Here is a 12,624-nt window from a genome sequence, read left to right as displayed (position 1 = left end):
CAAGTGGGTCGTTTTTTTACCTTATTGGATTTCCTCTGGAGAGGATAATTTCAGATTAAATGGAGAAACATGAGGGCTGGCATTTTGATGGCAACTATGCTGCAAAAAAAGAAAATGCCAACCCCACCCTTGCATGCATGAGCAATGCCCATCCCACAATAAGCACCTCTCTGGAAGCACCCAGAAAGGGAAATGCAAAATGTTAAAATTGTGGACTTCTCTGCTTCTTTACCGTTTGAAAACTTTCTTTGTTTCCTTATGAAACCGAAACTTCTGAGCAAACTTTACTTGGCCTTGATGAGAATTTAGTTGGGCTGTCAAGTGCCAGGCAAAATGAAGTTAACTCTAAGCAGTTGTGTACTGTCTCCTAAAAAAGGGTTTCTCTGCCAAAGAACCCCAAATTTCTGTGCTTCCAGAATTCCCAGTCCTGGGACTTGTACTCCTTATACAAATTAGGTAGAGCTGCAAGATCTAATGGATGCCTCGCCTCTGTTCAAACAGGTCTCACAGGTTTTTATAATGTTCTGAAAACCTGCAAACCCTCTTTAGCCAGAGGTGGCGATAGGGTGAAAGAGAATGGATTGGTGTGTACCACCAGAAGCAGAGCCTCTCTCAAACTACTTTCAACGCTCTCAAAAGCCGCAAGCCGAGGCACAACCATGTCTGAAGGGAGACAGAAAGCAATCGCATCGCAAAGGCAGAGAGAAGAAAGGTTCTTACTGTGTTGTTCCTGCTGTGTGGCACATGCACAGAAGGCGATGGTTGTGACCATGCAAAGAAGGAGCAGGAAGAAGAGGAGAAACGTGCAGAAGTTGTGTTACACGGTTAGACAGAAGAGCGTAAAAAAACACAGACCTTTCCATGGAGGATGGAGCGAGTGAGTTGCGGAGAGAGTTGCATCCGGGGGAATGATGTGGCTTGCCTGTTGAGCTACATGCGAATGACTGAACTGCGTGCAAATGATGCCGACTCCTCGTGCAGACTCCGTTGCACCCCCACCCCACCCCACCCCACCCTGGCAGACAAGCACATTCTCATTCCTTCCCCCACCCCCAACAGCGGGTTTGGCTTACTTTGTGTCCAGTTCTATGAGATTTGTGTCAATCGGAGCTTCGCTTTCTGGAACTGAACAGATGGGATGAGGGCAAACAGTTAGTTCTCTAGGGAAGCCAGCAGTCATCTAGCGATGATCAATGATATTCCCACCTTCATATACTTCTTTAAAACCCCTCATGCCATTTCCAGGCTCCAATCAACATTGGGGGGGGGACAGAGTGTTGAAGGAGGACCTGGGAGTCCAGGGTTCGAATCTCCACACAGCCACGAAGCTCCCTGGGTGACCTTGGGCCAGTCACTGCCTCTCAGCCTCAGAGGTAGGCAATGGGAAACCCCCTCTGAATACCGCTAACCATGAAAACCCTATTCATAGGGTCGCCATAAGTCGGGATCGACTTGAAGGCAGTCCCCATCCTTTTCACTCCTTTGGGCAGTGGGGTTCCTTAAAACCAGCCTCACAGGGGTAAGGCTGTTTTTGGGGAGCACGGGGGAGAGGGAAGAACTTAAAACTCTCTCCTGCTCACTGTGCAGAAATCAGGCAGCGAAGCCATTCAAGACCAAGCTACTCTTAAAAGGCACGGGAGCAAGGCCTGGTTGAATAGCTGCCAATCCCATCAGAAGGCCGGTTGAGAAGACAGTGTGGAGTAGTGGACAGAGCATCCGACTTGGACCTGGGAGACCAGAAATCAAATCCCAACTCAGCCATGAAGCTCACTAGGTGACCCTGGGCCAGTCACTGTCTCTTAGCCTCAGCTACCTCACAGGGTTGTTGTGAGGATAAAATGGGAGAAGGGGGGAAACCGGAGGCAGTATGCTTCCGAATACCAGTTGCTGGAAACTGCAAGGAGGGGAGAGTGCTGCTGTTGCACTCCGCTCCTGCAGGTGGGCTTCCCAGAAGAGGCAACTGGTTGGCCGCTGTGAGGACGCTGGATGAGATGGGGGCCCTGTGGCCTGAGCCAGCAATAGGACTCTTCGTACATTCTTAACCACCATGAGCTACTTGGAGGAAAGGTGGGTACAAATGTGATAATTAAATGACCAAAGATATAAATATGGACAGAAGGGGAATACCTTCTAGGGAGGATTTAGGGCACGTTTCCTTCCCATGCCAAAAAACCACCCAGCCCACAGACAAAGCGACAGCCTCACAGGGAAGTACGACACAATGGGTCTCCCCGTGCAAATCCTTTACCCGTGTGTCACAGAAGTTGCATGGTAAGAACCACGGGGAGGCCATTCTTAGGTATGAATTGGTAACACCTTGCACCCTTGGAGAGGATTTGGGCTACCGTGCCAGGGGTTCAGGTGCTGCTGCCACAACTGCGACTGGGCCGCTGATGGAGGCTTTGGGGAAACCTTGCCTATTAAGCCAGTGGCTGATGTTTCAAGCCGGCCTCCATCCTGTTTGACATCTCCTTACCCCTCCCTCCTCTCGTTAGCTGTCTCCAGGCATTCATAATCTGTGAGCAATCATCCCTTGGGGGGAGGAGTGTGCAAGGACAAGTGTGCAAGCTCCACCCCCTCCTGGTTGCTTTCACCGCCCTCTGCACGCTGGAGGGTGCCTGTGTGAAGCAGGGAGCCTCCCGGACCAGTGGAGGCTGGTCCATTAGGGCAAATGATGAGGCTTTGCCCCACCAACTTCAGCCTGCTCTCAGCCAGCCCCCATCTGCCTACCCCCTAACTTGCAACCAGTCCAGCATCTAGCACGGTCAGATCCCTCTTCCTCCATTTCAGAGAAGGATGAGGGCAAGTCTAGAATTTAGTTGGCTCTGCCTCTCTTTGGCTTTAGCGCCATCTACTGTTGGCTACCTGCCAGAGCTTGGAAAAGTTACTTTTTTGAACTACAACTCCCATCAGCCCCAGCCAGTGGCCATGCTGGCTGGGGCTGATGGGAGTTGTAGTTCAAAAAAAGTAACTTTTCCAAGCTCTGCTCCCTGCCTTGCGCTCTGCCGGTCCCAATGGGCACCAGCCGCCATTGACCTGGACAGCTTCTCTCATTTTTTTTGGTAAAAGAGGGCGGCGGTGGTCTTCTCAAGATCGTCCCCTTGGCTGAACCATGTAAGCGGGGCTTGCACGAATAGCAAATGCTCCTGGCTCCCTGATGTACAAGCAAACTGCAAGGGAGAGACACAGGCTCTAGGGTGTCTTTTTTGTGTTAGGGGAGGGGCCGTAGCTCCGTGGCAGAGCACCTGCTTTGCATGCAGAAGGACCCAGCTTCAGTCCCCAATGGCAACTGCAGGTAGGTCTGGGAAAGACTCCTTGTCTGAAATCCTGGAGAGCGGCTGCCAGTCAGTGTAGACAATACTGGGCTAGATGGACCAATGGCCTGACTCAGGAGAAGGCAGCCACTGATATTCCAACAGGGGGCCTCCTTCCCAAGTGGACCCACCTCGTTACTGCCATCCCTGCCTGTACACTTGCCCTCTCCCTCTGGGGCCAGCCCACACACAACTGCCCAGGAGCAGACGCCAAGGCGTGTGTAGGTTGCTGCTCTGTCCCCTCAGCCATCATGGCTCGCTTGCGACGGCTGATTGGGGAGGCCCAGCATGGAAGAACAGGGCCAGGAGGCTCTTCCAGAGTTCAGCAGTGTGGCCCTTACGGGGGTGTGGGCCTTGGCATGTGCCCAACAATGCTGACTGCTGATGCCAGACCAGAAGGCTGCTGCAGTTCACAGCTCAGTCAGGGAATCCCTTCATATTCTCGGTCACATGCATGCAGACATTTGAGACTCCCAGCCACCCTCCACGCCAATATCAAAGGAGGCAACATAGCAGCTTCTGGCTTCCATGCTGCTTCACAGGCCCATCTTTTGCAAGGTGGCTGAATGCCAAAGCTACTGAAAGCTTTTTGACTGGTTGTTGGCTCCTGGATACGTTGACTGCAACTCTCCACTGCCTGGCTTGTCCCATGAAGATTTCTCGATGACATCCCATGAGACCAAGAAGTGCTGCTCATGCATTGCTAGTATGCCAGCCTCTCCCAACCCGGCGCCCTCCAGATGTTTTCGACTACAACTCCAAAACATCTGGAGGGCTCCGGGTTGGGGAAGGCTGCTCTAAGGCTAAGGATGCTTCGCTGTAGCAGGCACCATTGTGAAAACTGTGCTACCGTCAAATGAGTCCTTTGAGCATACACCTTGCGACTGTGCTCCCCGAAAGCAGAGCCTCTCAAGGAGGGGACAACTCAACTCACCGTCCCTGAGCAATGGCTCCTCCTTCGGCTTCGGGTGCATTAGGGTGAAAGGCAACTCCACAGCTACGTCGCTGGAAAGACAGAGAGGAAAGTTGAGGGCCCCCTCCTCCCAGCAAGAAGTGCTGCAGAATAACCCAAGTCAGCTCGCTCATGCTCCAGCTCAGCCTTCCCCAACTTGGTGCCCTCCAGACATTGGGTGCCACAACTTCCATCGGCCAGCAGGGGTGTCAGGGGCTTTCTGGGGTGGGGGGCTGTAACCTAGCTGACCATGGCCAGCCCCCTCTTCCGTCTTTTAAGTTGAGACCTATCCCAGTCTGCTTCTGTGCTGGAATTGCTTTTTAATATGTTCTTAAACCTTTTTTAGAATGTTTTTAATCTTAGAAGATGTTTTGAAAGCTTTTTTTTTTAAGAAATGTTTTTAAAGATGTTTTGTTTTAATGTGCTTTAAAGTCTGTTTTTAAGATGTTTCAAAGTTTTTGGTGCTTCTGTTTGCTGCCCTGGGCTCCTGCTGGGAGGAAGGGCAGGATATTAATTAATCAATTAATCAATTAATTAATCAATTAATTAATCAATCAATCAATTAATTATTACATTTATATACCGCCCCATAGCCAAAGCTCTCTGGGCGGTTAACAGCAATTAAATAATAATCATAGTCCTGGAGCATCGCCCCTCTCCAGGCAATTAGGAGGAGGGATGGGGAACATTTGGCCCTCCAGGTGTGGCTGGTCTACAACTCCCATCAGCCTCTGCCAGCGTTGTCAATGGCCAGGGGTTGTGGGACCCCGATTCAGAGTTATCTGCTAAGTCAGCCTCCCCAAGCCTGGTGCCCATGCAGTGCAGTGGGGCCCAAGCCTGTGGAACTCCCTCCCAGCTGAGATCAGATGGTCACCCTCCTTGCTGAACTTTGGGGGCGTGACTAAAGACTTTCTTGTTCCAGCAGGCGTTTTCAGGTAGCGTTTGGTCTTACGATAATTTTGTTTCATTTTCTGTACAGCTTTTTAAAATGGACACCGCTGAGAAATGCAGACGATCAAGCAGTATATAAATGCCTCTGGTGAGCATGGTAGTGTGATGCTGAGGCTGATGGGAGTTGTGGCCCCAAAAGGCAATGCTGGTTAGGGGCTGGGAGAAAAGTCTTAACCTGTCATCTGTCAGGCAGGCTTCACTGGCGAGAGCATTCCATAACGGGAGAGCCACAACCGAAAAGGCCCTCTCCCTTGTCACCACCTTCTGGATCTTTCTCGGAGGGGGCATCTGAAGAAGAGGCCTCTGATTATCAATTGCAAAGCCCAGGTAGGCGTCCTGGCGGGTATCACACTACATCAAGAGAGCCGACTTGCAGTTCCTGGGGGCAAAACTCTACCCCCACAGCTCTGCAGCCTGCATATTCCCTCAGGACAGAATCCATTGCTAGCAGCCTTCCCCAATGTGGTGCCCTCCAGATGCTTTGGACTACAACTCCCATCAGCCATGTGGGAGCTGTAGTCCAAAACATTTGGAGGGCACTAAGTTGAGGAAGGGGGTGCTAAACTTGTCTAGCTTAGATGGCTTTTAAGAAGGGATTAGACAAACTCATGGAGAAGGGAAGCTGCCCATGACACCTAAATGGAACATCCATGTCCAGGGGCTGTTTATCTCCTGCTGCCAGTTGCCAAGGGGCAAACAAGAGATGGCTGCTCTCTACACACTTTGCTTGGGGGCTTCCTGCAGGCAGCGGCCTGGCCCTTTGGGAAAGCGGGATGATGACCTAGGTCAGCGATTCTCAAACGGTGCGCCCAGGCACACTGGTGCACCCCAAGAGGCGGCTAGGCGTGCCTCAAATATTATGAAACTATATTTTAAAAACGAGAAGAAACCCATTTGTATAGGGTAAGTAATAGTTTTCTATAATTTATTTTTATTTATAGTTTAAAATATATTAATATATTTTTAATTTTGTACACGAAGTGTGCCAGAAATTTTTTATATGTTTTACAGTGCGCCACGAACCAAAGAAGTTTGCGAACTGCTGACCTAGGCGGACGCTTAGTCTGATCTGGCAGGGCTTCTCTTTCAATGCTTGCTCGTCATATGAGGTTTAGCCTCCCCACCGGCCCGCGCAGCAGCTCCCAGCCAGGCCTCTGGAGATGGGCGAATCCGCCAATTTTGGTTTCATCTCAAGTTTTTTTTTCTTAAATTCAGTTCACAACATTTCCACAGCAATTTGTGGTGTTTTTTTTAAAATCCTCATGAGAATTCATCAGCATTTTGGTGCAAATTTCTCCTAACAAACACATTTTTTTTGTCTGCGATTTTGACTGCTGAGCACTTTTTTTTTTGCGAGCAATTTCCCCTTTTGCAGTTTTGAATGTTATTCCCACTAAAATACACCCTTTTATGTACCCTTCCCCTTACAGGTGCATGGTTTGGTCGCAGAACTGCATCGCAAAATCTGGAGAAGGGCAAATTTAGAAAGATAACTGTGTTCCTATTTGCATATTGGTCCGAGAAGTGCAAGTTGGTTAATTTCTCACTAAAATGCAAACACACAACACTGATTTTCTCTCCCAGCTCCTATCATCGTGAAGCTTCTAGTCCTCACTTTTAAAGCTCTCTGCTCTTGCCTCCCTTTCTCCCTCAACTCCCTTCATCTTCTTCTCCCCATTCGGCGTAACTTTCGTCTTGTTCCATCTAATTATAGGAAGCAGAGGAGAGTTTGGACTACATTAATCTGGATTTTCAGGGTTCTGCAACGTGATCTTTGGTTACTTTGAGGTACGCTGCCCAGTCATATGGAGGTTCCGTCTAAAAAGCCACCCAAACTAGGTTCAGTCACTGCTTTGAGTTATTTAAACTTGTTTTTAATATCTGTTTTTGGAATTTCCTTTGACTTCACCTTTTTTCAAAAAAAGCAGCTAATGAATGTAAATCATCATCATCATGTGACAATCAGTTCCTTACATTCACTATGCCATGCAAAAATGAGCACGTCTTTTTGATTGCCCTAAAGCTACTGCAATTCCGTTTCACTGAAGAACAACCAAACACCCTTGCTGGGGACAGGAAAGGGATGCACTGCCTTTTCTCGACCAGCAGGAAGTGGCATTGAGCCTTACTGATTAGGCAAAGCCCCTTAGTGAGATCCATTATCTTGAGACTGGACAACGCCTGAACTCCCTGCAGCCTCTCCTTCGTTCGCATGCTGAAAGGGATGAATCAGAGGCTGAAGTGGGTTGGAAGAGACACTGAGCCCTTGGAGTGGGACGAACCTCTCAAGAGTGAATTCTGTCACAGACTGGGAGCAAAGTGTGAGGCCGAGAGCCTTTGTCTCTGAGCCGCCTCTGAATGGGAGGGAAAAAAACAAATTCTAGAAAAGGCCTCTCAGGCCGTGCATAAGGATGTGCCCTGCTTTTATATACATGTACCAGTGTGGTGTAGTGGTTAAGGTGTTGGACTACAACCTGGGAGACCAGGGTTCGAATCTCCACACAGCCATGAAGCTCACTGGGTGACCTTGGGCCAGTCACTGCCTCTCAGCCTCATGAAAACTCTATTCATAGGGTCGCCATAAGTCGGAATCGACTTGAGGGCAGTCCATTTCCATTTACCCTGTCATAACGGATCCATGAAAAGTGGAGCATGTGCCATGTGCCACAACACAAGCAAAGGTGTGTCCAAGGAAAAGCCAGCATTGTGAAAAGATGAGGAATCTGGAGGGGCACATGGGAGCCCCTGCAGGACTGTGGCTTTTCAGTGTCTGCCATAAGCCGCCCGGCTCTAGCTTGATTTGCAGTTGATCACCTTGGCTGTGCAGTGCAGGAATGCTTTTGCCCAGAACACACTCATTGCAATGAGATTTGCACAGGAGAATGTCCGGGTAGGCTGTGCTCAGTGGTGTTGCTAGGGCTGGACCTTGGGTCCAGAGCCCAGCAGAACAGCCTCCCCCAACCCCAGAGAGTGGCAGATGATGTGGGCAAGGGCAAACAGGCTCAGCATCAACATCTAGGCTGGGCCACTATGGCTAAAGCTGGTCTCTACTGCACCTTTCCATTTTCATTTTAAAAAACATTTTATAGTGGGGGTGGCCAACCTGGTTGGCACAGACACTCTTTGTATTATTGTACTATTTTTACTTTTAAAGTATATTATCCTTTTCTACAACAGAATACTGCTTATTGCCAAGTATGGGGATAGGGAAGAAATTCAGTTCAGTTCATATTTAAAGCAGAATCTATCAAACTGGCACTTTCCAAAACAATGAAAACCAAAATGAGCTATCCTTTAAAATTCACGCTTATTCAAATTTTGCAATGCAGTTTTCCAGCCAATGCTTACAAAAATGCGTGCATTAGGGGAAAGTGTGCATAAACATGAATGTATTCATGGAAATAACATACAAAAATGCATTATATCAGGAGAAATGCCTTGAAAAATGCATACATTAATCAAAATTTCATACAAAAGTGTGTATTAGAATTGCACTAAGATGCTGAAGTTTTCATGAGCATTTTTTTAAAAAAATCGCGAATTGCTGCACAAACGTGGAGAATTGAGTTTAAGATTATAAAAATGAGGAACAAAAAGAATGAAAATGGATAGTTCCTTCCCTCCCTGTTCCTAAGTCAATGGCCTTGTTTGCACATCATGCTAAGCCAAACCATAGTTTAGCCCAAACACACTAGCATGCAGGCTCCTGAAAAAGAGACGCTCTGGCTGCTTCAGCTTTTTGCTGCTGTGCCACAGTTTGGCATAGCACATGGCCCAGAACCATGCTCTTGGTTTAGCTCTCTCCAGACTAACCATGAGCAAGGTTTGTCCTATGGTTTAGGGCTGGTGGTTTGTCTGGCAGACCTAAACCACGAGCCCAGAGTCGGGCAACACATTAAGCCACAAACTGCAGCTTTGAGTCAGCATGGGGCAGCAGCAAAATAACCAGGAAGAGCGAAATGGCTGCATTTATTTATTTGATATATTATTTGATTTATATCCCGCCCTTCCTCCCAGCAGGAGCCCAGGGCGGCAAACAGAAACGCTAAAAACACTTTAAAACATCATAAAAAGACCTTAAAAGACATTAAAACAAAACAACGTTAAAAACAGTTTAAAAAACCTTAAAAAAAAACTTTTCTCCTCTTCCGGAGTGTGCACGCTGATGCATTCGTGCAAGGGCATGGTTCGACTGAGCAAGACATTCAAAACAGGCCCGATGTGTTTAACATCAAGGCAGCAGAAGCAAACTCCAGTCCCATAGCCATGTTGGTGCTATGATTGAAATGAGCTTAAAATGCAAGCTGCACATGGTCAGAGTATGCCTTTTTTTAAAGAAAAAAAATCAAGGTTGGCAAGCTGTCGTTTGTTTTGTTTGCTCTAACATATCAGAATGTGGAAGCAGCAGGCAAGGATGGAATGGCCAGGAGCAGGGACAGAGGGTGAGAGAAGTGGTGGGCTTTATTGCTGAAGCAGTGCACCTGTGGCCCTCTAAAGGGGAAGAGACCTGTAAGTCCAGGCCTGGAAATCACTTAGGTCCAGCACTGACTGTGTCTTGTATTAATTCATGAGAGTGAAACATTTGGATGTTTCCATGGTGGGAATCAACAACTCTTGAGGCAGCTTTAGCAAAACAACACAAAGAATCTACTTTGTTGTTGTTATGTGCCTTCAAGTCGACTGCGACTCATGGTGACCCTATGAATCAGGGACCTCCAAGAGCATCCGTCATGAACCACCCTGTTCAGATCTTGTAAGTCCAGATCTGTGGCTTCCTTGATGGAATCAATCCATCTCTTGTTTGGCCTTCCTCTTTTCCTGCTCCCTTCTGCTTTCCCCAGCATTATTGTCTTTTCTAGTGAATCATGTCTTCTCATTTTGTGTCCAAAGTATGATAACCTCAGTTTCATCATTTTAGCTTCCAGTGACAGTTCTGGATTAATTTGTTCTAACACTCAATCATTGGTCTTTTTTGCAGTCCATAGTATGCGCAAAGCTCCCCTCCAGCACCACATTTCAAATGAGTTGATTTTTCTCTTATCCGCTTTTTTCACTGTCCAACTTTCACATCCATACATAGAGATTGGGAATACCATGGTCTGAATGATCCTGACTTTGGTGTTCAGTGATACATCTTTGCATTGAGGCCCTTTTCTAGTTCTCTCATAGTTGCCCTACCCAGTCCTAGCCTTCTTCTGATTTCTTGACTATTGTCTCCAGTTTGGTTAATGACTGTGCCGAGGTATTGATAATCCTTGACAAGTTCAATGTCCTCATTATTAACTTTGAAGTTATATAAATCTTCTGTTGTCATTACTTTAGTCTTCTTGACGTTCATTAACCCATCTAGTCCAGAATCCTATTTGCAGCTATGGCCAATCAGATGCTTCTCGGAAGCCCATAAGCAATGCAACTAGACAACTGCCCATCTCTGTGATATATAAATAATAAATAAATATTCCCAGAGAGCTGTTGCCTTGATGCCCTACTTCTAGGTTTCCAATCAGTCAGGGGCAGATTGCCTCTTAGCATGATGAATCGATTTGGCCATCAAGAAGAAATGAAATGAACTGCCTTCAAGTCAATCCTGACTTATGTTGACCCTATGAATAGGGTTTTCATGGGAAACAGTATTCAGAGGTGGTTTTACCATTGCCTCCCTTTGAGGCTGAGAGGCAGTGACTGGCCCAAGGTCACCCAGTGAGCTTCATGGCTGTGTGGGGATTCAAACCCTGGTCTCCCAGGTCATAGTCCAACACACTAACCACTACACCACATTGGCTCTCTGGCCATCATGATAGTGCCCCACAAATTTGTCTAATCCCCTTTTATGTACATAAAGCCCTGCTGGATCAGACCAAGGTCCCACCTAACTCAGCATTCTGTGGCCAACAGTCAAATGTGGCAGATGGTCAAATGCTTCTGAGAAGACCCTAAACAGCCTTGATGGGGAAAATATTACAATCCGAGTCAGAGGAGTGCATTATGAACTAATACATTATGATGGCGTATCTGCAGAATTTGTGAAGGTATGTCTAGTACAGCCATCCTGGCTGGGGCTGATGGATGTTGTAGTACCACACTCTGGAGAGCGCCAGGTTTGGCAAGGCTGGTCTAACGAGGCAGCTTGTGGTTTCCGAGTGCAAAATTAAAACTTTTCACAGAGGAACGGAAATGACAGAGATGGCAAAAAAAGAAAAAAAGAAAAAAGAATAAAAGAAAAGCAAGTGATGGCGACTGAAAGTTGAGAAAGTGCCATGGGGTCTGCAGCAGCAGCAGCAGGAGGACTGAGCATGCCGGGGAGAGGTGGTTGTGGCACAGGCGGCCACAGCAGGCAGAGTCTGAGGGCATTACCTGGAGGCAAGATCTCCCAGCAGGCTGGTGTTATCAAAGGAGATGAGAGAATTAGTGACAGGTTGCAACAATTGGACTGCACAGTCAACGGGTCTGAGAGCCTGTCCTGGAGTTGGCATTCCAGCTCTACAACCCCCAGAGCAGGGCCCACGCCACTTGAGACCCACCTACTCAAACACAGCCCACAGGCCCATGTAGAGGCATCCTGGGGCCTGGTCTACCTCTCCTGGTGTTCACTGCAAAGGCAGAGGGGCTTGGGAAGGACATGGCAGACAGGCCACCGTGGAAGAGGAGTGCGTTGTGAGTGGCCCTGTGGCTAGCAAGTGGCACAGGAGCACGTGGCACATGTGGAATGTGTAGGTCAGATCACTGGTCCGTCGTGCAGGCTAGTCCTGTGCATTGCTTGGAAGTATGCACCATTCCGTCCATGAAGTCATCCCTAGGTAACAGGGTCTAGGGTTGCTTCCACAGACAGAGCGCTTGGTACAATGTGGCTCCAGAGCAATTCTTGGGCTGCCCCCACCTGACCCCTCCATGTGGAATGAAGGAGTTTTGCTTTGCAGGGCCATGAGGGGCTTCGGCGGCATACAGTGGTACTCACCCTCCCCGAGAGACCACCAGCTTCACTTTCACTTTGTACGAGACAATAATGCCCAGGACCTCCTTATTGGCACCATCTCTCAACCTGGAAGTTCAAGGAGAGAGAGAGGAGAGATGAGGGCACAATGGAATGCGGAGGCCAAGGAATCATGACCACAGTAGCTCACGTTGATTCATTGCTATCCTTCCCTCCGTTGCCAACCCCAATGTCAGTTTTAGACTGCACGATCCTGGGGGCAGAGACCTGGGTATTTGACTTCTGATGGAACTGTGTAAGCCACCATGCCCACCACTGATGCTGTTGTCTTGGTGACATGTGTTAGAATAAGCAAACTTGCATGTTCCCTTTAAGGGATATTTGGGAAATATCCCATGTACCTGTTTACCAGTGATGGAATTTCCTACAGGGTGGGGTTACCTGGCTTTCTCTTCCTCCTCTTTTGTCTGGGATTT

General features: G+C 48.1%; 1 protein-coding gene across 3 annotated transcripts in view; it reads right to left on the bottom strand.

The window, feature by feature from the left end:
- ARRB1 (arrestin beta 1) overlaps positions 1-12,624 on the bottom strand; it is a 187,512-nt gene that overhangs the window by 5,713 nt on the left and 169,175 nt on the right. For all 3 annotated transcript variants that reach the window (XM_061629140.1, XM_061629139.1, XM_061629138.1), the window contains exons 12-14: positions 12,173-12,256; positions 4,249-4,319; positions 1,074-1,125 (exon numbers count right to left, since the gene is read on the bottom strand). In XM_061629140.1, the coding sequence (XP_061485124.1) occupies positions 1,074-1,125; positions 4,249-4,319; positions 12,173-12,256 (207 nt within the window). The remainder of the gene's footprint in view (positions 1-1,073; positions 1,126-4,248; positions 4,320-12,172; positions 12,257-12,624) is intronic.

This window comes from Rhineura floridana, chromosome 5, assembly GCF_030035675.1.
Source record: "Rhineura floridana isolate rRhiFlo1 chromosome 5, rRhiFlo1.hap2, whole genome shotgun sequence".
Lineage (NCBI taxonomy): Eukaryota > Metazoa > Chordata > Lepidosauria > Squamata > Rhineuridae > Rhineura > Rhineura floridana.
The sequence above is the reverse complement of the archived record's forward strand: the minus strand, read 5'-3'. Positions and strand labels throughout refer to the sequence as shown.